At 40.3% G+C, this 27,724-nt stretch overlaps 4 protein-coding genes across 4 annotated transcripts; 2 read left to right on the top strand and 2 right to left on the bottom strand.

Annotated features, from left to right (window-relative positions):
- Positions 1 to 713: 713 nt before the first annotated feature.
- Positions 714 to 3,207, top strand: mibp2 (muscle-specific beta 1 integrin binding protein 2). Its single transcript, XM_079217404.1, has 8 exons — positions 714 to 964; positions 1,585 to 1,675; positions 1,888 to 1,936; positions 2,133 to 2,322; positions 2,411 to 2,482; positions 2,581 to 2,687; positions 2,774 to 2,868; positions 2,954 to 3,207. The coding sequence occupies exons 1-7, from the start codon at positions 939 to 941 to the stop codon at positions 2,857 to 2,859; spliced, it is 621 nt and encodes a 206-aa protein (XP_079073530.1). The 5' UTR covers positions 714 to 938; the 3' UTR covers positions 2,860 to 2,868; positions 2,954 to 3,207.
- Positions 3,208 to 10,271: 7,064 nt separating this feature from the next.
- Positions 10,272 to 14,034, bottom strand: bloc1s6 (biogenesis of lysosomal organelles complex-1, subunit 6, pallidin; the record flags this gene model as incomplete). Its single annotated transcript, XM_079216796.1, has 5 exons — positions 10,272 to 11,934; positions 12,060 to 12,146; positions 12,242 to 12,329; positions 12,851 to 13,010; positions 13,986 to 14,034. The coding sequence occupies 5 exons, from the start codon at positions 14,032 to 14,034 to the stop codon at positions 11,815 to 11,817; spliced, it is 504 nt and encodes a 167-aa protein (XP_079072922.1). The 3' UTR covers positions 10,272 to 11,814.
- Positions 14,035 to 14,444: 410 nt separating this feature from the next.
- Positions 14,445 to 23,571, top strand: slc30a4 (solute carrier family 30 member 4). The gene is made up of 8 exons (XM_079216403.1): positions 14,445 to 14,540; positions 14,816 to 15,319; positions 16,285 to 16,431; positions 18,576 to 18,729; positions 19,014 to 19,239; positions 19,573 to 19,678; positions 19,759 to 19,893; positions 22,409 to 23,571. Exons 2-8 carry the CDS (start codon positions 14,920 to 14,922, stop codon positions 22,561 to 22,563), a joined length of 1,323 nt encoding a protein of 440 aa, XP_079072529.1. The 5' UTR covers positions 14,445 to 14,540; positions 14,816 to 14,919; the 3' UTR covers positions 22,564 to 23,571.
- Positions 23,572 to 26,226: 2,655 nt separating this feature from the next.
- On the bottom strand, positions 26,227 to 27,630 carry cUnh15orf48 (chromosome Un C15orf48 homolog). Its single transcript, XM_079216508.1, has 5 exons — positions 27,536 to 27,630; positions 27,382 to 27,441; positions 27,161 to 27,249; positions 26,897 to 26,957; positions 26,227 to 26,603 (listed from the first exon to the last, which is right to left on the bottom strand). Exons 2-5 carry the CDS (start codon positions 27,418 to 27,420, stop codon positions 26,535 to 26,537), a joined length of 258 nt encoding a protein of 85 aa, XP_079072634.1. The 5' UTR covers positions 27,421 to 27,441; positions 27,536 to 27,630; the 3' UTR covers positions 26,227 to 26,534.
- Positions 27,631 to 27,724: the final 94 nt, after the last annotated feature.

Here is a 27,724-nt window from a genome sequence, read left to right as displayed (position 1 = left end):
TTTATTTCATGTCCAGATGGACGACAGACAATACTCTAGAGGATAACCGTCTTGTCGTCTCAAGAAGGGGCACCAATGCAATTGTATAATACTATAAATACTAAATGAATTACCCAAAGTTAAGAGCAACTATATTTTGCTCCAGAGTTTATTTGTTACAGAAGTTACTGTAAGTACAATTTTGAGGTGTTTGTACTTTACGTATGTATTTCCACTTTACTACTTTTTTACACCACCACATTTTTGCCAGCTTTAGTTACTTTACAGATTCATATTATTTGTAAAAAAAAAACTATTATTATTATTATTACATTAAAGTGATGACCAAAATAATGCATAAATGATTACAATCCAATAACAAGCCATTTTGCATTTCACTCTTGGTAGGTTAAGGAATATGTTTATGCTTTTACTTAAGTATCATTTCGAATGTATAACTTTTACTTTTAACAAAGTACTTCTTCATTGTGGCATTACTAATTTTATTTTAGTGTGATATTGGAGTACCACTGCTTACTTGTTCTTGTAAAAACTAAAATATTACATCATGGGTTAAGGTTACAAGGTGTGAAGTGGGCGTAGGGAGGAAGTGGGGCTGGAGCTGCGGTAACACTCGCTCCTGATTGGCTGTCGTGGATTCCTCTGCGCAGCTCGAGGTGTTTAAATAGCCAATCACGTCGCCTCTCCTCAGCATGTGTAGAAGCGACATCCAGCCCACGGCCCTCTCTCGGTGGAAGACCGCGTCCGAGTGACACCTCGTCTCTGCTCTCGCCTTACTCACTTAACTTAAGTGCCATGGAGGAATCAAGTAGTTGACGTTTCCTGTAACCTTCTCTTTTTAAGCTTTCTTCCCGTCTGATCACTGTGATCCTGAAACGCTTTATTGACGTTTTTGAACTCTCAGCGACTTCCTTTCCGAGCTTTGACCGACCGACATCATGAAGTGCATTATCGGCATCGGCGGGTGAGTTCCGACGGATGAATGACTGGAAGCTAACGCTAAGCTAGCCTGCAAGCCGGAGCTGCTAGCTAGGCATTAGAAGGCCGGCCCACGTGGGGAGGGCGGTCATGACACCCGCCACATTGTCGCTTCCTTTTTTGTTGTACTGGTGTTCAGTGACCAAATGTGTCGGTGTTGATTTCTGTAAGGTTTATCCTTTCGAGCAAAGTCTGCCAATAAATGGAGCATACATACACATGTTTGTAGTAGATGAGCAAATCCGTCATTTGTTCAGTTAACACACACATTTTCTTTGCATGTGACATTAGATAGCGACACCTAAAATATTTAAAATGTAAATTTGTTTGTGCTTGCGTGCTACAAACGGCTCTGACTGGCTGCTTGTGGTAGAACACTTTGTTTTATTGCGGAGAAAAGATGTAATGTGTAATTACATGTATTTAACATGCAATACCCACCATGTTGACTGTGGGCCATAACTGCACTTCCAAAATGGATGTGCCAGATACAATATCTAATGTGATGGTCAAACGTTAATCATTAATCCGTCCGTTTCAGTTGCTCTTTCTTTATGCGTCCCATCAAACACCATTCATTGCATTTGTATTATTTGTTCACTTCAGCGTAACCAATGGAGGAAAGACCACCCTCACCAACCGACTGATCAAGAACCTGCCCAACTGTTGTGTGGTACATCAGGATGACTTCTTCAAGGTGAGCCTCGTACACACACATCTTTGTCTTGTGGGATGTAGAGCAATCCAAGCGGATTGCTCTGAGTTAGAAGTTGGTGGGGTGTTAACACTTGCCTGTGTTACTCTATACCGTTGACCTAGTGGGTTAAAAACACTGTCAGAGCCTTCCGTATAGCAAAGTGTAGCTCTAGTGGCATGTACCGTGGTACATCTTATCAATGTATGTTTCAGCCCCAAGATCAAATTGAAGTTGGTGAAGATGGCTTTAAGCAGTACGATGGTAAGCCTGGGTTTTTATGACTGGGTTTGAGTGTGTATGTTTGTCTTGTCTTGTATGTTTGCTGCTGTAACACTTTGTCTATATTGCATGCAGATAAACATTTTTAACAAAGTTGAAAACTGTTTTCTGACCTTGCCATTTTCTATACATTTCTCCCTTCGCCTCCATCCTTTCTCCCCACCTTTTTGCTTTTCAGTCCTTTCTGCCTTGGACATGGACGCCATGATGTGTACCATCTATGCATGGTTGGACAACCCGGTGAAGTTTGAGAAGTCCCATGGCGTCAATAACACCCTGGATACTGAGATTGTCCCAAAGTCTGACAATAAGGATGAGGAGGAGACTCACATCCTTATTGTGGAGGGCTTTCTGCTTTACACCTACAAGTAAGAACGTACTCTTCACGTTAAGCGTTTCTCACTGTAAAATAAATAGGACCAGTAAGCTGACATTCATTTGTCTCTTCGCTTGCAGACCTTTGATCGACGCGCTGAACCAAAGTTATTTTATTTCCATCCCATATGAAGAATGCAAAAAGAGGAGGTGGTAAGTGCCTCAGCGTTCAGACGCTGTTCTTAACTGGTGTTTATAGTCTGGGCTCTTTTATTACCTTTCTGTAATTGGTGTTGTGTGTCTCTCTGCAGCGGTAGGAACTACACTGTGCCAGACCCCCCCGGCCTATTCGATGGCCACGTCTGGCCCATGTATTTGAAACACAAGAACATCATGGAGTCATCAGATGTTGACGTCTGTAAGTTGACGTACTTTGGAATAATCATTTGTCGATCATTTACATAAGTTTTCCCCTATTGATTTTAAATGTGTTTGCCATTACAGTGCAGCTTGACGGAACCAAGTCAAAGGAACAACTGTTCAACTTTGTCTACGGCAACATCCTGAACAACATCCAGAAGTCTCTTTAACAAACAAAGGTAAATAATCAGACTTTCCTGCCGCATAATCTTGGTGTTCAAATGTGAGATTCTGGGTGTTAATTTGTTTTCTTGTGTATTGCAGGTCCTACCATCAGCTGAAGGGAGCATATACTCGGCCTGCAAGCAGAACACTGCCATGCCTTAAGTTTCTACCTGGCAGCTCATTTAGCTGACTGCTACGATTTTTGTAAATGTTTAACTGATGGCATCAAATGCTGGCACGTTTTTATATCAACCATATTTATTGCTTTGTTACAGCCGATACTCAAAAGAGAGTTGATGGATATGTTCAGAGGAAAGTTGCACTTCTGTGACAATAAATAATCCTACTGCCAACTCTGTTGTGCTCTTCTGATTATTTTATGGGGAATGATGAGCTCTTACTCTGAAAGGTAGTACAAAGTGCCCCTCCACACCAAAAAAAGTAAAGATTTGTGGGGGAGTCTTTGTATGTGTGAAGACCACATTTTGTAGATGTTTATAAATATAGTCCTTATTTCAACACTTGTAGCTACGACGTCAAGGTCAGTGAACAGACGGCTTTCACTATCTCGCGCACCAGCAACAGTTGGTGTGGGTGATAAGTGGAGTCACAAGGTTGAACCTCGGGGCCTCAGGTCTACAGCACAACCTTATCTAAATTCAGACACACTTGGGCTATTTCGCTAGAAGTGTTTACTTAAGATTGTACTACTTCAAAGGAACCTTTACTTTAACGGCTCTGTAATAAGACGGCTCTCAGCAATAAGTTGCCATATATGATTTTACATGACGTCATATATATATATATATATATGTATATGTATATATATATAGGAATGTATAGTCAGTTGGTTGTGATATTGGACAGTGTCAGTCACATGCAGTTTATCATTTATGTGATGAAGCTTTTTCTTTTTTTCTTTTCTTTTTGTATTCCACAAACTCCTTAATAGCCTGGTACACATTGGGTTGATATCTGTTCGCTGTAAACACCAAGCTGTCCTTTTCTGGGATGGAAAGTAGACTACCATTTAAATGGTAGACAACTATTTAATTCCCACACCAATAGTCTTTAGAGCAGCGGTTTCATATGCAAAGACATTTATTTTAAAATATTCTTTTCTCTAGCTGCAATAACTAAGCTCAACTGTTTTCAGTTTTTTCTTTTGTCCATTAAAGCTGTTGTACCCTTGTTTGCAAATACTGCTTAATGTTATTGCAGGCACAACTATACTATCTATATTCCTATAGTTTAATGTGTATAAACACAATAGGGAGTTATTAACTTAAAGACACATTTTCATTTTTGTCGGCATAAGAGAGCTTTTAGCTAAGAGCACGTCACTCTTTACCAACTAGTGCAGTTATGCAATGCATGGGGCACATGCCTTACAATTGTGCATCTGTGCCAGTACAGCGTTTATTTTCCTGAAATGGAATAATCTAGCTAGTGAAATCTAAATATACCATCCATAGGAGTTATGGTTGTGTCTTTCTTCACTCTCCTCTAAAAGCACACATTATGTAATTTTATGATAGACATGTATGGAAGTAGGTCAAAGCTTCATGGGGGGCGGGGGCTCTCTATCCACATACGATCAGTCAATGTGTTTTCCCCTGCTTGAGGATTCTTGCTATGTTATGTATTCATTTTAGTTTAAGACTTAAGTTTTCTTTTTGTCATTCAACTTAACTGCATTTGAAAACAAACCACAACCATTTTAGATGCATTGTATTTTAAAACTGCTATATGCTAGAATTGGAGTATTTTGATTGCCTCTCAATGGCTCTCAACATGGCAACTTGTGGCTAACAGTGGGAACTACGGCAAACATGCTGACAGAGCTAACAGTGAGTGTTTACCTGAGAATGAACCACAGGGTGGGAGCTATGCTCTTCTGCGACGATGCCATCAGTCAGTACAACTTTATCAGCTTTAACCAGTGCCAGTGAGCTAGCCAGTGGGGCACGGTCACATGCAAAAAAACATGCACTAAATATATGCACGGCCGCCCCGGCTATGTAACAAAAAGCAAGGCGAAGCTCGGATAACAACACACAGAGTCGGAGCAACTTCACTCTCTGCTCAGGTAGATATTACAGCAAATAGTGATTTGTTCTGAATCCCTTATTGCACCTTTACATCTGTTTCCATTTAACAGTCACTGTGTTCCCTCTGCTGAGTCATTCTGGAATAAACCAATCCTCAAATGTTGATATTACACTGCATGCAAGACATATGGAGGTCTGACAAAAAAAGAGCCTGCTGTATTATCCAGAGCACAAAGCAGCTCCTTTGTGTGTCTCTAGTTCCAGACAGACTGCGTGATTGTTGACACACCAGTGTCTCTCCAGCAACAGCATGGACACACACACACACACACACACACGCGCACGCGCACACGCGCGCACACACACACACACACACACACACACACGCACACGCACACGCGCAGACAGCATACATCTGTCTTAAAAATACATTTTAGCTACAGTTTATAATTGAGGTTTCATTGTCATATTCATGCATTTCTGTAGCCTCAAATGACTTTCTAGTATTTACCCCACCCAGTTCCTCTCCGGTACATTACAACATACCTGCCGTGTGTCCTCACACATAAATGTCCACTTCTGCCTCAAACTTCCAGCTCGTCACAAGAGGCTTCATGCAACATATCTGTCAGCAATACAACTGTACAAGACTCGGTTAGATGGGTCATGGATTGTTGTAGGATTGAGTTTGCATACTTCAGACCACCAGTGCATTCAAATGTGTCAGGAGCGAGAGAGAGAGAGAGAGAGAGAGAGAGAGATACTGAGTGGGAGATCCTATTACAATCCTAGCCATCTTGGGAATTTACTGCAGTCTACTTTAGTTTCGAGCAGGACAAACACTAAAATACTTCACCCCATTCGTTAGCAACACAATCGTTTTATCTCGGATCACACGTTTCAAAGGCAGAACATTTCACTTCGTGTTCATTTTTGCAAGGTCACAAACAGATCAGTTGTTTTTGCCTGCAAAAGCAGGTATTATGTGAGCTGATGTCCTCATGTGCCCGGACATTTTAACAGTAACTCATAATATACTTAACTTCTATGGCAGAAATCCTTTAGAGATGGTGTTAATTTCCTCAATGGGTAGCTAACTCATTTTAAAATGGGTGTTACTTCACAACGCGTGCAAACTGGTCATATGTGAATGTGAGAGATAAGCTGTTATGTAACATCGACAAGCTGCTGGCATGGCCTCCCTTGAAAAAAGAGAGATCATGGTTGCATCTCATCTACTATTGTTCGATAGTTTACCTCGTCTTACGAGGTATGGCTGGAAATGGTAAAGGTAAAATAGTACTTTTTCAGTAAAGTGGGTCCTAGTTTACAGACAAAAAATGACTGTGAAGGCATTGCACTCAAATACAATAATTCACAATTTAAGAGCACTGTGGTTATAGAAGACATCGTCTTCTGACACCCGTAGCCTCTGGAATACAACAAACCCTGCACTTTTCTAAACCGCACCGACCACCACACTGGCATGGGAGTTGCAGTACTGTCTCTTACTGGATCTTGTTTGTGTATGTGAGTAAGTGTGTCTGTCTGTCTGTCTGTCTGTCTGTCTGCGTGCGCATGTCTCTCCCTCTGTCGCCCACTACACACCTCTCTCTCCTCAGTGCTTCCAAAAAGCAGGAGGAAGCAACAGTCTGCTGTGGTTGACTCAAATAGACCATACAAACAACACTATAAATCCTCCCTTCAGGCCTCTAACTTCACACAGTTAAGGTTTGGATTATCACATCTCCACCTCACACGGCTCAGACAGGACACGGCCGTGAAAACCACTAACCATCCTGGCAGCGGAGGTGACTGTGAATCCAAGGGCGCTTGTTGGAAAACAATTTTTTTTTGTCTCGTTCGCAGCTTTGCAATGCGTCCTTTAACACATGTCCTCCTGTTTTCTTCAGTTACCCGACCAATGAAAACAACAAGGAAAGGGCGCATTCATTTAATCGAATCATCCTTTCCTTTCCACCACAACCATGCTGCTCTTCAAAGCCTCCTCGTCAGCCAACAAGTTTGTTTTCTATATTTACTGCTTTTACTACAGTCTAAGAGGAGCCCATGAAACCAGCCATGGGTGTCATGAATCCTCTTGTGACGACTAGGGAAGTTGTGAGGACTTGTTTTGTTTTTTAAATGTGGCGCTCCGAAGTCGACCCAGCCGCCGGCGGAGCACCTGTGGGGCTGGTGTGAGGCCAGCCTTTCACCCAATGTGGGTCACTGGCTGTCTGTGTTTACACACAGTGGAACTGGTCTGACCACAGTGCAGACACAACAAGAGCCTCTGTAACCCATACATGGCACTGGACACTGAAATTGTACACACTTCACTGCTGTTGCTGCAGCACCGAGGTGGTGGAAGAAGTATTTGGATCCTTTACTTTAATTTCAGAAATATTCAGTTGAGGACATTCAAGGTTTTTACTGAAATAAAGTTACATAAGCATCATATGGTCAGTGTACTGAGAGGACACACATTGTGTTTATATAGCAGCCTATATTCTATTGTTGGATTATTACTACTGAGCCATTAATATATAAAAAGCGATTTAGGAGCTTTGGAAGCTGCAGGCTTACTGTGTCAACTAGTTTGAGTGTTTGAACATCCATCACTAACTGACATACTATCTGTCATAAGGTTTAAAGGTGGGTCTTCCTTTATTACATACTTTTTGGTTCTGTACAAATACACAAAAGCACAATAAACTAACTTGAGGCCCTCCTTGAATCACATTGTAAGCATACTGTTGCTATTTTATCAGTAGTATAGTATTTCCATCTTCTGTCATGTTATAGTATCCTAAAACATTTCAGAGTGAAATATTGTTATACAGCTGAGGTTAATAGTTATTTTCCATATTCAGATTGGACATAAGACAACATATTACAAATGTAAAATGCAATGTCTCATTTAAGATGTTACCTGAGGTTCTATAGTTGAAGTTCAAAGAGATACAATTATCATCTAATTAAGATATTTCAGATATAAAAAAGAAATAGGGAAAAGTACAAAACAATTATGCAGCAGGACTGTTCTTTGTTTTTTTTGGCTGGACCCCTCTGGAGTAAAAAAAACAGAATCCTACACACAAAGTATTTACAACCCATGTTAAGAAGAAGCTATGTATTAATTGACAGGTTGTGTTATTCTATAACAGTATATGTTATTTTATTTTTTATTTTAAGTTGATCATGTGTTGTTTTGGGAAGGAATTATTTACCTGGAAAGCACAAATATATAATATGTATTACTGTCACATGTTGTGGAGTAAGACGAAGAATATCTGCTTCTGAAATGAAGTGGAGTAGAAGTAGTGTAAAATAAAATCCTATCATATCTAAATGCATGTCAAATTATTGTTTTGAAAACATGTGGTGGTTACATAGCACATACATATGCTTAAATATCTCCTGTTGAGTCACAGAAACCTAATTACTAATGTTCTCCATGCCCACTTATCCAGACCTACGCATGAGGTGGGAAAGTAACCTCATTCACTGTCACTTTGGTCAGAAGAGATATGTTTTCCAGAGCCTTCAAACAAGCTCTTCACATGATACACAGTTTGGATGAATAGCCGACGACCACGCAACCAAATGGTAAAACCTAAAGGAAATAATAACATGATGCAATCATCCTTAGTGTGGGCCCGAGGACCATATCCTGTTATGGTGGGTCTGGGTGAGGCCTGGTGCTGCCAGTCTGAAGCTGACCACAGCCTCCCACTCCTCACCCGTCTGGATCTCTGTTTACTTAGACAGGAAGGCCGTCCGCTATACAACATCATCATCATCTGCTGCTGCTCCATGTGTGTGACTCGTTTGTGGTTTTGGCGAAAGGGGGGCGTTTGTGTTTTCCCCGACGGCCAAGTTTCTAAAAGTAGAGACAAATTAGGAGGAGTACAGCCCAGCCTCGGAAACCACTGCTTCTCTGAGCCGTCTACCTCTGAGGCCTCGTATACGCCCCCTCCTCCTGGAAAAACAGAGCCCTATTAAATTTGGGATTAACTAATTATGAGCAGATCCTGTTAGACATTCAGTTGGTAAAGTATTATAAAGTGTGAAAACTCAGAACACTACCGGTAAATGATGCGGTCTGTTGGACTGAAAGTCCATTTATAGGCAGTGTGTAGGACTTAGTGGCCTCTAGTGGTGAGGTTGCAGATTGCAACTAAGATTGTAAACTGCTCACTTCTCTCTTTCCAAGCCTGTCGGAGAACTTCAGAGGCCTTCAGGCAACGTAAACCCGCAAAGGTTTCTCCTATAGAGCCAGTGTTTGGTTTGTCCGTTCTGGATCATCAAATTGTTAAAATACAGCGATGAAAAGGGAATCGTCTCATTTAATGCTGCATAGAAAGTACCATATTAACCAAAAAACTCAATAACTTCATTCAGTAATATTACACTAGCATGATTTCTCTTTTTGTCTGCCCATTACACTGACCCAGTTTCATAAAAAACAACAGCAATCAGTGTTGCATATATGAAACCACAGTATTTACACATACATAGAAAAAAATCCCGGTGCTGCAAACTATATTCAAAATGTGGTTTCCACTGCACTGCCTCATTTTAATCAGGTTGCCCCTCTCCTGGGTCTGGACCCCTTCATGACCACACTGTGGTGCAGTTTCCGCTCCAAGAAGAGCAGGTCGGGGGTGGGCCAAGCCATGTTGGTTTTGACTAAGTTTCCTGCTGTAGTAGTGAGTATAAAATTAGAGTTTTATGTGAATAGGAGGGGGTGTGACAGACACATGGTTGTGTTGGAATAGAAAGGAATGTGTACTTTTCTGTCAACAAACGCCTCTTTTTATGGCCAGTACGTGATAATGGTGAAAAAGAAAATGTGCGTGAACAACAACACTCAGTGACAATACAAGCTTCAGGAAGGAAAAGTTGAGGCTGAATTGGGAACCAACTGGCACAAGTCAGTCCTGCTGCGCCGTTAATTCCAGTTTGTTAATTGCGGACAACTACATTCACCTGGCGTCCAAGGTGATCAGGTAATCTGGTCCCGATTAGAAGCATGTCACAAAGGAACAGCAGAGTGGGGTTTGTGAAGCGCTAGTTTACGTCCTAAATGTTTGTGTGCGATGCATGGTGGACAGAGACTCTGCAGGTGCTCATGAACTCACAACAGATATTTCTGGATTTTTGGTTGTATGTGTGCAAACTGCAGAAACTCAGCCTGGCATGAAGCACATTCGCATTACATTAAAATGTATTCTGGTCTCTGCTCACACCTGGTGGACTGAGATGCTTACTACAGTTCATAGTCCATCAATGTGCACAAGAGGCATGAAAAGAGGAAGTTTCCACTGTAGCTGCATTCCAAATCACATTTATTTCATGTTTCCTTTTAGAACATAATGCAGCTACTCTTACAAAGTATGTACCGTTGCATGCAGTGTACATTCAATTGGGACATACTACGCATCTTGAACCCTCTTGCTCATAGATCTGCTGCACAAAGGATTGTGTGTCAGATTAGCCAAAAAAGCAGGCTCGCTTGCATACTGCAAAATGATAATGTACACACACACACACACACACACACACACTTCAGAACCCATTTTAAATTACAAATGTGTGAAACTGTGACAAAACAGCCCTCCAGCCGGTACTCATCCTCACACATACTAAAACCACGAACGAACCACTCTGTATTGCCTTTATTATTAATCGTACAAACAGTGGAGCTCCAGGCGGAAGTAGTGCATATGAGCCTCTTGAAAGGTCTGCTAAACAAATGTACACGACGAGAAGCAACGTTTGGTATTATCATCCATTCTCATACCACCTGGAAACAGTCAGTTAACTTTAGTGCAGACCAACTGAAACCACATACCTGTTGTTATTTAACATTCAACACGAAAAGGAATAACATATATTAACACTATCTTTAACCCGCCCAAAAAAACAGCAAACTTATTGATTATCCTCCTTATCATTGTCCAACTCTGCTAAAGTGTCTTTGAGTAATTTGTTCCACTCTCAGAGAAGCGCTGGAGTTTGTGTGTGTCATCAGAGGTTGACAGTGGGAATACCAGCATTTGATGATTTAGTCCATGTCTTTGGTTTGAGGTGATCTTGACAATGTCCGACATAAAGGATCACACCAGACTTTGTGCACGTGTTGGCCCATTTACAAAAAATAACCACATATACTGTCAAGTGGACCATTTCCCAAAGTTCATTACTCTACTCTCATTAGTCTTGAAGATTTTTTGGAATGGAATTTGTTTCAATCCATTTCCTTTAGCAAAGATAGTTTCACACCTTCAATTAAAACAGATTTTGTATAAAAGGTGTGTGAGTGTCATGCTACATGTGCAGAAAGAGCAGGAGTCAAGTTACCAGATCACAACACGCGTCCCAAAAGTTAAGCACGACATTTACAGTCGATTCGGTAATACTGTTGGAAACAAAAAGGCAAACCAAATGCCCTATTTTAACGACTTCATATAAATTCTTTGCAGGAGCTGTCCACCAAAACTTAAGTATTTCAGTCGGTGGCAAACTGGTGGAGCCAAGTTGATTCCTGACAATTCCAATAAAAATGGAAAAAGAATAAAACCTGCTTGACAAAGGCAACAAAACATTGCAAAAATCATGTCTAATATCATGTCTAATATGTCTAATATTCAGTGTGATGGATTAAGTGTATCAATCCCGTTTCAAGTAGATTTTAATACAATACCAAAATCTGTATCTGATCTCCCCTCCATCTGCCTGTCTGATTCTCAAAAATGATCAAATGTTATCCACAAACCCAAATAATACTTTTGCTTTGGAAAATAGTCAGCAGTAATGTGACGTACAGTTGATACGCTATGAATTGGCTACGGCATGCAAAAGCCCCGGGATGACCCCTTCATACAGCAGACGTACTTGTGGATCCTAAGTTCTTTTCGCAGGTTTGGCAACCAGCTGCCTTTCTCTCTCGAGCTCTTTCTCGCGCTGCTGCTCCTTCTCCAGCGCCTGCTTCTGCTTCTGTTGCTGAAGCTTCAACGCTCTTTTCTGAGAGAAAAAACAAAAGTAAACGTTCAATCAGTGGATTTATGGTTTAGTTTGCATCTCGTCCACAAAAAGACGCTCTTTCGCTGAACTTCTGCCGGCTGAAAAATGTGTTAAAGCCGAGGTACCTTTAGTTTAGTCGTTTTTTCGTGGAGCATAATCATCTCTTTCCTTATGTTCACCAGTTTATTGTGATAAACCTTCGCCTCTGTAAACTAAAGACAACACACTGGATTAGAAAGCGTTCCCGTCGGCTGGTGGAGAGAAAGATGATGCGATCAAATGCGATTATACTTCAGTCCAAACGTACCAGTGAGTTGAGGTCCAGTAAAGCGTTACAGTCTCTGACCTTGGTGACCTCTTGGTCCAGTGTGTCTAGCAATATCAGCTGATTTTGTCTGGTTGACACAAAAATATCAAAGCACACTTTTTTTTCTCCCACAAAGTTAATGTATATAAAATGGCAATGAGAGAATATGTATTATCTGAAATTGCTTAATACATACAAGTTGTCATGGAGCCTGTTTTCTCTCCAACCAAAATGCAACATCCTTGAGTTATATATGCTTACACTCATCTGAACAACATTTATCAGATAAAATAAGATAAACTAATCCTTTATTAGTCCCACAGTGGGGAAATTACAGGATTACAGCAGCATTGCTCACAAGTGAATACAAGATAAAAATCAAGTAATAGAAATAAACAGTAATAGAAACAATAAAAAACAGTAAAGAAGAATATTAAATATACAGACTGAATTTTAAAAATCACCCCATCACCCCATTTTAACGTTCTCCCGCACACGTAGACAGGATAAGACAGCGATCATTTGAAATTTGTGGCGACAGAATAGTAATGAAAGGAGTATTTGAGATGTTGTTGCGTGTCATGCAACGCTCAGCGAGGAAACACTCACGTGAGCTCCTGGAGGGCTCGTTTAGAGTTCTGTAGATCTGGTAGGTAGTGAGAAAGTAATCCCTCTGTGAGCTTCTCCACTGCTCTCCTGTCCACAAACACGCTCTCTACAGGAGCTGAACTCTCCAAACGCAATGATTCCGGCGGTGCCAGCTGGAGATCTGTCAAATGTTGAGGAAAATATATACAAAGTATATAGGGCTGTCCTCGAAACAAATAGTTGTTTTAATAAACAGATCTGTAAAACTGAGTTTCTCCACAAAGAATCACACAAAAGCACAACTTTGAATCTTGTGTTAACCAGAGAAAAAAAAATCCTTAAAAACAACAACGAAAACTTTAGAAATCTTAGTCGACTAAGACCAAAACATCGGATTACTAAGAGCCCTGATTGTGTCACACATTTTGGTGTTCTGAAGAGTCCTTAAACTCTGAACAGCGACCTTTAACCCTTTTTTATTCTGACTGCTGACACTTGAGATGTAAGACTACATTGTTTAAGTGATCTAGTGTTGGTCACTGTGCTGAAGACATTGTGCACCCATATTTAATTTATCTTTCAGCAAAATAGTCACTGGACAATGCTTATATAATAAGTAATAATATACATTTTGCCCTGCATGCAATTTGTTCATGAACATAATGAAACTAATTTGCTGAATCTTGTACAATGTTGGATTGTCTGCAACAGTGACCTGGAACATTACCATCTTATATCTGATCTGATCTTCCATCTCACGGTTGCTGCTCTGAAACTCAAGCCTAACAAACTGCTTCAGGAATTCCAACACAGAAATGACGCAAGATTGACTGCTTTTACCGATAATGCAGAGACTTTACTTTACTCACAGTTTACTGTGCTACTCAGCTTGTGCAAACAGTTGGATCATATACCATGTGGCACTGGAGAAGCTTTCTAAAGTCCATCAATATAACCCTAACAAAATCTTTAAACATTGTTCTGATCGGATCGGATCGGATCATTCCGCGAATCTACCCTGATGTTTATGCAAGACTGGTCGTCACAGGTCAGACAGATGTAGAGATTGAGCGCGCGCACACACAGAGACACAGACACAGACACAGAGACACACACACACACACACACACACACACACACACACACACACACACACCTTGACCGTGTGGAGGTTCACTCTGGAGCGAAGGTGCTTCATCTTCCATCTCCTCTACCTCCGCGTGCAACGGCTCTTGTTGCACCAGGCTGCCTTTATAACGTGAAAGCGAGGCGTCGAGAAACGAAAACATATCATATTAGATGGAAATGATTAGTTGTACGTTAGCTTATCACAACACCGAGCAACTAACCATAGAGGAAGTATTTTAGCTGTTTCACGTCGTAAACATGTCAACACCGTCTTACCCGTCGGACTGTCTGTTTGTATTTGTAGGTGCGATGACTTGAGCGACTTCTAACCAGAAGCACGAGAGACAACGCCACAAAAATGTATATATATTTTTGACGAGTTGCTGCGTCTGGGAAGAAAAAAGAGAAAGCACCCGTCATGTGATTCCTACGTCATCACGTGACTTGCGGGCGCAACCAAACTTGCTAGTGTTGTTACTTGCGAGTGCGGAGGTACAGCTGTGATGTTTACACCAGTGTTACCATGACGGTTTTTCATTTGGAGACGGATTAAGTTTGTACAACCGTGTCGTGCATATGTTAGGTAAGTTCGGCTCATATTTCCTAACAAGCTGTGACGTCACAAGGGTTGTTTTGTGTGTCGCTAACTGACATTATGACCCAAAACAAGCTAGCTAACCTGTGCTAGCTAGCTTGTTACTGTTTTTTGTTTCGGACTCAAAGTTTATCAGCGAGGAATGTGATTGACTCAATGACGTCACGCTGGTTATCTGTAAATCACCAACTTTACATAACAAAAAAAAGGTATGTGGGGATCTGTTGTGTTCTGGTATTACTTTCATTTCTTTGTCTCAGCAGGGTGCTAAAATGGAGTTAAAATAAAATGTCACTCTCCACAAAAATGTGAATGATTACCTCGAAGGGCAGGATCCGACAGACCTTCATACACCGACTTATTAAAGATGGCAGGTGGGAACCTCTTCAGCAAGGTGCGGTCCGCCTTCAGAAGAGAGCGGAGCGACTGGGACCTGAGCGACACGGCGCCCTTTGACTTCTCCGACGAGCTGGTGGAGGATGAGACGCCCAAATTCACCAAGCTGAAGGTCGTGGTCTCCGGGGAGATGTCGGACTACTCCGCCGGAGCTCCGTCTAACGGGGTGGCGGTGAGCACGCTGGCGGTGACGGACGACGACGACTGCCTGCTCGACTCCTCGTCCAGCCTGGGCAGCCCGGGGGGGTTAAACATGGACCCCTGCGACAACTGCGCCAAGAAGAGGGAGAAGATCAAGCACAAGAGGGTGATGAAGAGGCTCGTCTTTGCAGCGTTGCTGTATTTCCTTTTCATGACAGCTGAAATTGTTGGTAAGTACATTCAGAGGGAAACTCGCTGTGTATATTTATTGTATTCGTCTTATGACCAACCTGTCACAGAGAGGTGGACATGTGTGTCTGGACAAGGCTGTTCAGATAAACACCACAGAGTAATGTCGATACCATAATACATCACACTGGGAAAAACATCGATGGTTCTGTCACTTATTGACAGTCAATTAAGTTGAGAAAATGACCCCCTGTAAAGTGAGTCCCCAAGTTTAACATTAACCTTTAGAGAAATGGAGTTTGCCATTTCACATCGGCTGCATTTAAATGGTTTCTATTGTTTTTTAATGTAATCTTTCAGTATGTTGAGAAACGCATCACATTCTATTCACCTCCATTGCATGATGAATCTAAAGAGACAGCTATCTCTCAACCTGGTTGTCTAAATGCAATCACACACTATTGTCTCAGAGATTATCACAGTTGAATAATCACCTTTCTACAGAGCCCCTACAGAGTTGAAAATTATCATACCAAGAAGAAATCTTGGCACAAACATAAAAATACCAATGTTATACTGGCCATCTAAAAAACACATTAGGGTGACATGTGCTTGTCGTTTCCTGTTTTGCAACCCAATGCATTAGACTAGACAGAGGACTTTTGTTTTCCTAACGAGTCAGTGTTTTCTAAAAGTGGTGACTATAACATAGCTTGTTTCTGCTGATACTGGTTAACAGTTCACCACTTTTATCGTTGGATGTCATTTTGCGAGAGCGATATTAGATCAAATACTATTTTGTCACTACTTTGTGTCTGCAAAGAGCTCCTGTCGGTAAACGCAGCAAAGCTAGAAATCCAAGCATGTACTTTGCTAACGATGTGTATCTGCATGGAGCCATCACTCATCCAAACTTGTGTTTTGTATCTCAAAATCTCTTCCTGCACAAATAGTTTTGAAAGGTCTCTTTTATATGTGATCTCAGTTGTCTTTGTCTTACTTTCAGGTGGTTACTTGTCAAACAGCCTGGCCATTATGACGGACGCTGTGCACATGCTGACAGACGTCGTGGGAATTTTGTTTTCTCTGCTGGCCCTCTGGCTCTCCACTAAGCCGCCCACAAGCCGATACACTTTCGGCCTCCATCGTCTCGGTAAATCTCTGATCTCACAAGCCTTTAAACGTCATTTTTCCACTTCTCTTTTCTCTCCAATCCCTCTTTGTGAGACGACGTGATTCTGGTTGTTTTGATGCAGGTGAATTATGTTCAACAAAGAAAGTGACTGTTCAGCAGTGTTCAAGCCGGATCAGATTTCTGATGGGATACTTGAGATGTAATTTATAAATATAATACAAATCTCTCCTAATACCTAATACCTGATACTATTACTAATATGATTATTTATAATTTCACGACACAGCACTACTGTGTGTATATTTTCCACCAGTGGTGATGCTTATAGTGTAACTGTGGTGTTGAGTGCAAAATACTTGTAAGATAAAATATGATAATCCTTTATTAGTCCTGCAGTGGGGAAATTGCAGGATTACAGCAGCAGTGCACACAAGAGACACATAGTAATTACAAATCAAGTAATATAAATAAACGGTAAAGAATAAAAAAAAATAACCCCTCAATAGCAATATTAAATATACAGACGGAATAAGAAGTATAAAAAAAAGTATTTAAATGTATTAATATTGCACCACCAGTTGAACATAATTAAAGTGACCAAAGTGATTAAAGTGTTATTAAGTGTGTTGTGGTCTTCTGCAAGCTCAGTTTGTTGTGCAGCCTAACAGCAACAGGAAGGAAGGACTTGTGGTACCTCTCCTTCACACCTATCTTGATTTCTTACTGAACACTACACTGTTGCCAAATTGCTGCAAGCTCTCATAGAGACGAGCACCAATTACATCAAGTCAAATGTAGAACAAATAAACATTTATTAATGTATTTACTGTCAAACATGTATATTCAACTTTTTTCTAAAGCAGTTGGATTATTTTGAAGCTGACTGTCACACCTACCTGAAGCAAAACTAAACAAGTTTCTCATAATTAACCCTTATCTGTAACCCTTATAGTACGAACAGGTTAGTCGACATTTATAATGGAAAAAAATGGGAACAGACAATAAAACGGAACAATAAACAAGCTACAGGCTCAATTAAAGTCGTCATATCCATGTGCTGCAGCGCAGAGTTATTCAGTCTTGAAGTTACAGAGAGGTACATGTGTTTTCATTTTTAGATGACATCGCAGATTAGTTCATGAGGCTGCTGCACTAACGGTAAAAGCAGTCTGCTCGATCACGCTGTTCTTGAGGTCTCGGCCAGTTACTGGTAAGGATGTGCAAGAGCAGTAACCCCATAAGTTCTATGATGGAAACTGTCCAGTAAATAAATAAATACCTGCGGTGTCATGGTCGTGAGAACATAGTGATGAAAGATAATATCTAGACTGGAGGCAACCACTCTATGACACAGGAAGTGAGACGGAAGCTACATCTACATGTCTGAGGGAAGCTGGTTCTGTCGCTGCATGAAAAGCACAGCTTCTATTGTACTTATTAACCTTCAGGGTTTTCTGTCTGATGCTTAGATATTTCTATTGTGGGATCCTCTCACGATTAAACACAGTCAGAGTGAATACGTTATCTGTAAGTTATTGTAATATATGTCTCTGGATCATTGGTTTTATTTTCATCAATAACTTAATTGATATTAATAAGGGCATCATTCAGAGGGTTTAAAGGGGAATCATTTATCAGTGGATTATAAAACAGTGTTGTCCACATTTGACGGCCAAACAACACAGTGAATATATATCATTAATATCTAGAAAACCTGGAACACAGTTGGCCAATTTTCCAGTCATAGAAAATGAGAGGAAAAAGCCCAATTTTTTCAACATTATTCTATTTCATTATTACAGTTTTTGTTATTACACTTATAGCCATGGACTGCACGTCTTTTATATTGGACTTCTGCAGAGAGGAACATATTAGTGACAGGAAATTATGAACGTTCTGGAAAAATTATTTTTAGAAAAGCGTGGAACCCTGATCTGATTAAATCTTCCAAATATATCACACCAATATTTTGGGCATTATTTTGATATTTTTTATACACTAGTAGATAATTGTAAGCAGTTTTTCTCTGTGCTCTGTAACAGTATTGTTAATCGTTTTAGTCACTTGTCTTCCTGTTGAAATCAGTTGTTGCTGCTTCTGTTTTTTATTGTGAGGAATATGTTTTGTACGTACAAACAACTGATTGTGATGTCCTGCTCCAGAGGTGGTATCGGCAGTCCTCAGTGTGGTGCTCATCTACATTCTGACAGCCGTGCTGCTCTATGAGGCGGTTCAGAGGACGGTGCACCAGGAGTTCGACATAGATGGAGACGTCATGCTCATCACTGCAGCTGTGGGGGTGGCGGTCAACCTCATGTAAGTAAACGCGTATGTAAAGCATATGTAAATGTATGTTTACAGAAAACTGTGTGAAGCTTTGACAAAAATAACTCCGTTACACTGCTGACTGCGTCACTGAGTGTCAGCAGCAATGTGACTGTCCAGTCCAAAGTACTGTGGGAAATAGCTTTAAGTTGATGATTCTTAGTGTGTAATGTTTGACCACTGACTGCAGTCAGTTGAACCATTATTGGAAGACATGTATGTAATGTCAGTGCATAAAAAAAAATAAACTTTCTTTGTTTTCTTGTGTCTGACAGAATGGGCTTCTTGTTAAACCAAAATGGTCACCTCCACTCTCACGGCCTTGGTCCCTCTCACGGCCATGGTCACTCTCACGGCTCTGCAGCCGCCTCCGGTTCACAGTCAGCTGGGTCAGGTCAGCAGCACGGCAGCCTGGCTGTAAGAGCGGCCTTCATCCACGCTTTGGGAGACCTCGTCCAGAGCGTCGGGGTGCTCATCGCGGCCTATATTGTCCGCTTCAAGGTACACATGTTTGCCATGATGATTAACAATAAATTATTCTGTAAACTAGCTTGATTGTCTTTGTATGGAGATGGAGAAGATTGCAGCTGCTTTGCGCATTAAAGGGTAATTTGTACTTAGCAAAACAATATTACTTATTGGAAGTGTAACTGGTTATTTCTCCAAAGAAACGTTGATCCTGCAGCCCTCTATTGGTTGAATTGACATTACTTGAAATGAACTGAATGGCTGAGCATGCAAAAGTGTGCATGTCAAAGGCATGCGTTAATTATGCTAATAATGCCTAAAATAAAACTGTTTTAGTTGATCTGATGTAACCTTCTGACTTCACAGCCGGAGTATAAATTGGCGGACCCCATTTGCACCTACATCTTCTCCATTCTGGTTCTCTTCACCACATTCCGCATCATACGAGACACATCAGTCATCGTGCTGGAGGGTAAGTCTTTGGTCCCAGAGTCCTGTCAGATTATGTTGTTGACTGTTTAGTGTGGTGATGTTTGTATCCTGCTGTGTCAGGCGTTCCCAGACATCTGGACACTCTGAGAATCAAAGAGGACCTCTTGAAGCTGGAGGACGTCCAGTCAGTCGATGAGCTGAATGTCTGGGCGCTGACCGCGGACAAGACTGCAGCAATAGTGCATCTGCAGCTCGGTGAGTAGCTACATAACACAACAATATGTTTACAGTACTATTCTGTTCAGTACTATAGTCAAATCGAGAATTTATTATGTAGACGCAATACTAATAAATGCACGGATTTACATTTTCTTGCTGAAGACGAATAAAAACAGATGATTGAATTATTATGACTTATCATTCTACATGACTGATCTATTGTAGGTTGAGTAATCCCATTAATGTTTAAGTCGATGTGCATATAAAGGGCTTCAGAACATATTTAACAGTTGTTTTGCAGATTTTTTTGATCTCAGTCCTAATTCAGAAATAATTAAATCACTGAAGAGTGTACATCACTAAAAAAAAAGTCACTAAAAGCCTAAAATAACATCAAGTAGCATCTTTTTGTCAAAAATAACAGTTCAAAACATAAAGATATTCAGTTTGTTATGATATAAGACAAAGAAAAGCTGCAAATCCTCAAAATGTTGACGTTGGAACTAGCGAATATTTGGCTTTTATACAAAATATTACTGAAACGACTCATCAATTATCATTATACTTGCAGATTATTTTTCTGTTGACCAACTAATCTAATTGGCTCTAATTAAGTGAGTTGCATAATTAATGAAAATGTCAACAAAATAAAAATGTAAGTTTGTCTGATTCTGGCGTGTCTTTTGTTTAAGATATTCAGTTGGCACATGTCGGTGTTCTGGTTTGACCACTTTTTGATTTAAACCGTTTCCAGTGTTGATGTTGGCAACGTGTTAAATGTCAGCGACTTGTCAGAGCAACGCTGTTTGTCTTCATCCCTCTGAAGCAACGTCTACTCTGGAATTTGCTTGTATTCGGCTTTGGTGTTTGTTTGGGTGACGCTGCCTCCTTCAGGCGTCACGGTGGAGATGATGATCGAAGCGTGACGTGCTGAGACTTGTTTCTGCCAAATGTATTATGTTGCAGAAAGGCTCTAGGCTTCAGCTTTCATTTCATCTGACCACAGTTCTTGCTTTTCACTTCTCAAAAAACAAGTTCCAGTTCTGTGTAGATTAGTTACAAAAATCAATCATTCAGTATTTTTTATCCAGTGCCGTTATATAAAAAAAGTGTCAAATATAAAAGGGAGGGAGAGAGTACATCTTAACTGATGACATTGAAACAATGTAGTATTGTCTAGCACATGTTGGTATTTGCTCCTGAGCCTCTTACCCGTACTGAGATGTGATGCACTTCAAAGGATTAGTTTACAGCAGCGGTGTGAACTCATTTTACTTTGTGGGCCACCCAAAGCCCAATTTAATCTCAGGTGAGCTGTACCAGAAAAAAACATTACATAATAACTTATAAATACCAACACCTCCAAATGTTTTCCTTTCTTTTAGGGGAAAAAATGAAAGAAACATTGAGTAACGTCCACAATTTATGAACAATTAATTAGCAAAACCGATGATGAACAGCATGAGATATCTCTGACTCCTCAAACCTGCCAATAATTCTATTTTTTGCCATGGTGAGTCTGATAGTGATGCTAAATATCATCTTCCTCGAGTACTGAAAGTTTTGTAGAACACACAAAGCAAACATTTATTTCTCCTTTCTCACAACAACGAAGCACCCCAGTGGACAAATGGGAATATCAGTACATTTTATTGAAAACTGAAATGTATGACTTTTCTGCAGTTTTCACACTTAACACTGAAAAATCCTCCAGATTCGAACCCTTTGGCGGGCTGGTTCTGGCCCTCGGGCCTTATGTTTGACTCCCCCTGGTTTACAGTTTACTCAAAGTAATGTTTGGCAGTCTCCAGATTCCTCACAAGAGGGAGCTGTGTGTTCATTGTTCAAAGCAGTTCTACACACTCGTCACCTGCAGGAAACAAAAGCAGCAGCAGCAGCAGTTCAGACTTCGAGGTATAGACGAGTCAGATTTACAGAAAGTACGGATCTAATTGTGACCTCAAGTGTGGCATTAGAGATGTGAAACAACATACTTTTAAGACTCCAACCTTTCACCTCGAGACCTAATCCCATACTACAATGCAATTTCAAATACTAAAAGTAAAGATACAACAACTAAATATTTTGGATTTTCCAGTGTTTTGTTGATGGGGATGATGTCATGCTGAGTATTGTGATAACATATATTAACATTTGTTCCCTTTTTTCAACTGTAAATTATGCATTTGGTCAAAAGAAACGCAACACCATCTAGTCAACTGAAAAAGCATTTGTTACCAAAAAGTTTCAACTGTATTTGCAATATTAATAGTTTATATAAAAGATCTACACTTTCCGTCCATATCGATACAATATCCGCTTTTCAAATTATCCAAATACTATGCTCTATGAATTCCCCCCCCCCCCTACTACCCACCTACTATTCCCCACAAACTCATGCACAAGGGAAGATGGAGGAGCTTAATTTGATATCAGGTGTAACTAATGATGTTAACGATGGCTCAGTTCCAGTAAAGTGTCCCAGTAAACCATCCCAGTGATCCAGCACCAGTGCCATGAAACAAGCTCACCTGAACTGTTGTGTCCACAGCTCCTTCTAGCGCCTCCAGCTGGGAGGACGTCCAGGCGAAGGCCCGCCACCTGCTGCTTCACACCTACGGTCTCACCAGGTGCACAGTGCAGGTGCAGACGCACAGGCTGAGGCTGGTACACAGCTGTACACACTGCCAGCAGTCCAGCGCCTGAAGAGAGAGAGAGATCGAGAGAGAGACTCATGGCGTTCCATCAAGCAGTTCATGGACCCCGGACGGCAGAGACTAGAGTCGGTGCTGTAGCAGAAGAAACGGTATTCGGTATGTAAATGCAAAAAAAAAAACTGGTGCCAAAGGACCGTCAGTGGAACCGCAGGAGATGCATATTTCTAATTAAAGGACTACTGCGGCCTCCAGGGACCTTACGCCCTCACGCTCGCAAAAGCTTTTGGAGTGGAGATCGAATGCTTGAAGTCTCAACCAAGAATGAAAAAAAGAAAACTTACTCTTAATTCACCATCAAAGCCTATTCCAACGGTTAACTTTTGTTTTTGTATTTTTACCGTCTAATTTGTGACCACTGACTTTTTGTCATCGGGTGTAAATTTGACTTTTTGTTACAAACTGTGAGTACCATGTGCAAGGATTTTATTATTTTAGTGTGGATGTCTGCAAATGAAAAGGTACCGCATTGCCATTTGATTTAAAAACTGTGTTCACAATGCATATAGGACATCCTCATCACTTAATCATTCATATTCTTCAGCCAAAGTCTGTTGTAAGGACAATTTATTCCTTTATTTTTAAGTAGACAACTGTAGGTATTCTTCAGTTTGAACTGACGGACAGTTAAATTACACTTTTAACATTTTACTCTAGCATATCTCTGTATTCATTGCGACGAGCTTGGAACTGACAATCAAAATGTGACTGACTTTGAAAATGGTTAAAAACGCTACAGTGTTGGACCGGTGTCAGTATGGTTTCAGACTCGCACTTAAAACTGCTTCGCTTCATATCTAACTGACAGTATATTAATGCAGACAGGTTTGCGAAATCTTCAGTATTTCAGAGAGGGAGGTGTGAGTTGAAATTTGCCAATAACGGTGTTAATAGCATGTGAGAGGTTTTATGGTTGACCTTTCCATGTCAGATATTAATCATCAACGGAAATCAGGAACTGGATCACTGTTTTTGTTTATAATAAAGTATTTCATCTTTTGTTTGTCTCTCAGTATCTTCTTTAATTAATGAGCAGCTTCATGTTAGGAAATTGAGACTTTTATTCCGCACAATTTAATCCACTTATGTTCACAGGAGTGAAAGCTTCCACTTGCTCGCATCAAAGGTTTATTATTGCCAATGACAACATGAGTTAACTGGGAGTGGGTCCCTTTCCAGGGAACCAAAGGCGTGCAGCTCCTGTTTGTACTGCAGCAGACCTAATAGTTAACCGCCTCCAGCTGACCCCGCCTTACCTCAGCAGACCATAAATGTATTGAGCCCTCTTCACTCACTAGTGTCTGAATCTGTAAAACAAACCAGAGTTCGCTTGGCTCCGTTTCAGAAAGCAGGTTAAGTGGAAACTCTTGAGTAAACCCTGAGAGGAGGGAAGCACTGGGGTTTAAGTTTCAGAAAGGTAGAGCTTACAAACTAATAATACAGTCAAATGTGTACAGTAAATTATGATTTAATAAACTACACTGAATACAACTTAATTGTGTTAACATATTGACACGTTCACCTGCTCAGGCTCAATATGTCTCTTGACAATATGCAGGTCAGGAGAGTTCACCGTCTGAGAGTGTTTCTGCATCAAAGTGCACCACTAGATTTTACAGGAACTCCATCTCTTACTTCTCATGCACTGTGTGGGTGATACCCGCTTTACTAGCTGGTCACATGGTCTGGGGTCACGACGTCTGTGACTGAGTCACGTACACCAACTCCAGCACCGCAAGCTACATCCTTCCTCCTGTCATTGTTTCCCTAATCTTTTATTATCTTTTAAAAACTGGTGAGTTTTTACTAACTATATATATATACACACACACAGAATACATGTTCAGATGCAATCGAGACAACACAGCACTTGTTCATTACTGTTTACATTCTCTATAGGTATGAAGTGTGACTAGGAAATGTTGCATTTAAAATCATAACAAAAAACATATTGGATGGTAACAATGAAGAGGAAAGAAGTGTCTGAAAATGTGACACACCCTCAGTGACCCGGTCATGTGTCGGCCAACGTGCATGTAAGTGAAACCAAACAGGGAAAAGGAGCAACTCCAACTGATCAGGAAACAACACAACTCTCTCTGTGTTCACACCCTTTGATTAGTGTTTAATAATTAATTTAAACCCTTTCAGCCACACGGTGCCATATAGTCAGACACTGTGGGAGGGGAGGGTTCTCATGTTCTCAGTCTCTTCTGAGATACGAGATGGATGTTAAGAGGATTGTCTAGTATTATAAAACACAATGGGAGTGTTATAAACCCACACAGCCATAAACTAAGCAGATGGTTGCATTTGCTTATTTCTTTTATGGCTGTAATTACTTTATAGTTGTCCTAGCTAACTATTCACCATTTGCATGTCCGCAAACAACATACAAACAAATACGCACAGTGTCTTTTACATAAAATGTAGAAATTACAGAATGAAAAGCAAAGTTTTACTTGAAGGGGTTTCATTGTTGACCTTGTTAACAGCATGTTGACCGAAACATTCACCTGTTTGGAGGAAATAAGGCTTTTGGGCTTTATAATGGTTTATTCATAGAGGATTATAGTAATTCTGTATCTTTTATCCCCAAATGCATTCAATCAATTAATCAACATGAAGGTCCATTTAGAAGCTGTGTTCTGAGCTGAGCTTTCTATCATGCTCTTGTCATGGGATTGTATATTTAATCACCTGGACACATTGACAACTACCTTGGCCAAATTATCATCTGATGAAGGTCATGTGGGACCTTGAGATGAGATTGTTTTGACAAATAAATATTAAGCTGTAACCATTTAAAGCATTTTACCTTTCATTTCATGCCATGTTTTACTGGGACACATAAATGGAGGAGAGCCACTGTTAACCGCATTAGTTACACCTGTTCTCTGAGTCATCGTGTCCACAGTAAAAAAAACTAGCTCATGATAACAACCTGAAAGAATATCCTGCCATTAATCTTTCTTTAAGTCAACAAATTACTAGAATAAACAATGCATTAATCAATTCCTCAATACATTCTTAGTCATCCAGCCAAAAGTCTTGAGACATAAATCTTTAAAGGAATAGTTCGACATTTCAGGAAATACGCTTTCTTGCCGAGTCAAACGAGAAGTTCAATACCTTTGTTACGTTTACACACAAAAAATCTATAGAGGTAGTTATCAGTTAGAACAAGTTATCAGTTAGCTTAGCTTAGCATGAAGACAAATGGGGAAATAGCTTTACAACAAAATCTGCAGCACGAAAGCTCACTAAATAATGTTATATCTTATTTGTTTAAGTCTTACAAAGTGTAGAAAAAGTTTTAGTTTTATGTGCAAGATTAATTATTGGAAAGATGCAATAACTTGCTGTTACACTTCAGTTTGTGTACAGATTAAACAGATTTGTTGACGGACAGAAACATTTAGACCAGCCTTACATTTAGACCAACATTATATTAATGTTTTATGACGGATTTTTCCATGAAAAGAGGGAATGCAGCATATCTTCTATCCAAATTTGACTTGTTAGCAGTGTATTGAAAAAGGTCAAACACACTTTTCTGGATGCTGATGATGCCAAGAGTCTCTTGAACGATTGATAACAACAACAAAAACACTCTGAAAGTGGAACTCACAATAATAATTTATTGAACCTGTACAGTACATTACTTATGAGAACATTATTATATAAATGAGTTTACATTGTGTCCTTCACATTGAGACACAATCGTACATTAACATTGACTGTAAGAGCAATGAAACACCGTATTAGTAGTCACATTCAGCATCTGTTACCATAGTTTTCTACTGTTGTGGATAGATGTCCTCGTGCTGGGCCACTACAGAGCAGGGTGAAACCCCACCAGTGTAGCAGAAGCATTTCCGCACACTGAGTGTCAAAGCAAAGGTTGTGCAGAAAGGATTCTGTTAGACTGATGGGAGGGGCATCACAGTGACTGTGGATCTTTTACTTGGTGAGACTCTTCACATACTCCAGCTCCTCCACTGGCTTCCACTGCTGATTGATGGTGATGAGCTGCAGCAAAATGCCAAAAAAACAAATGAGGCTTCACCTAAATTAAAGTGACATGTGACATGAGCAGCTTGTATCAAAACATGGGTCCAAATAAACATAATTAATCTGTTCCCGCAATGGCAGGCTGGTTCTAAATTGATAACGTTTCTACCTCAGTGACTCAGCAGATTGTAGCTGCACCCTGCGTGTTTCTGCTTGCGTTTCAGTGCCGGTAAAATAAATTGAAAAGGGCTTCTTCACAACCATTTTAACAGTATAAAATGGGATGCATTGTTAGGAATATTACAGATTACCTTTTGGGGTTTTGATGGGTTCAGTCTCTCCCATGGTTCTGGATTTTTGGTCCTATTCAAACTAAAAGTGACATGACATGAAATGACATTTTTGCATCAACATCAAGCTTTTTTTTTTTTTTTTAAATGCCAGAGGCTGATAGAAGTCAGATAAAAGTATAAAAACTGGAAATAGTTAAATGCAATTTATAGCACTTTGTATCGTAAGTAAATGCAGTTAAATATAATTCTACCAAATAAGAAAAAAAGTACAATAGCACTCACATCACATCAGGCTTAGTAAATAGAAAATAGAGAGCAGCAGACGTGGCTCCTGTTGCAGCAAAAGCCATGAACCCTACCAGAGGGATCAGCTGAAATGCACAAAATTCGTTTTTATTTTTACGCTTTTAGTGCATCATTAAATCCCTATTTGGGACAAATCCAATATTTACACACTACAAATTCACTTTTAACATGTGAACAACATAAAAAAAACGGCTCACCTCCTTTTTCTTTTTCAATATTTGGAAGAATCCAACCATTTTCCCAAATTTTTCAAATACCTAAAAGAGAAATGCGTCACATTTTCATTTAGGATGAGTCCCTTCAGTGACTTAAAAGTCATGAGTCAGAGGCAGCTGGTGTGGAAGCTCTCACCTGTTGTTGCTGAGAGGTCCTTGATGTCTCTTAGCGCAGCATCCTGTGAGCCCGGCTGATGTAGGCTGGAGGAGATGTTGTACGAGGCAAAATGCACGTAGACAGACGGCGCTTCCTGCTCCAAAAGGCACTAGTGGAGTCCAGTTCATCAACATATCTAAAAGGCAGTGATCAATATATTTTCTGGGT

The sequence above is a fragment of the Taurulus bubalis genome, assembly GCF_910589615.1.
Source record: "Taurulus bubalis genome assembly, chromosome: 4".
NCBI classification, from domain to species: domain Eukaryota; kingdom Metazoa; phylum Chordata; class Actinopteri; order Perciformes; family Cottidae; genus Taurulus; species Taurulus bubalis.
The sequence above is the reverse complement of the archived record's forward strand: the minus strand, read 5'-3'. Positions and strand labels throughout refer to the sequence as shown.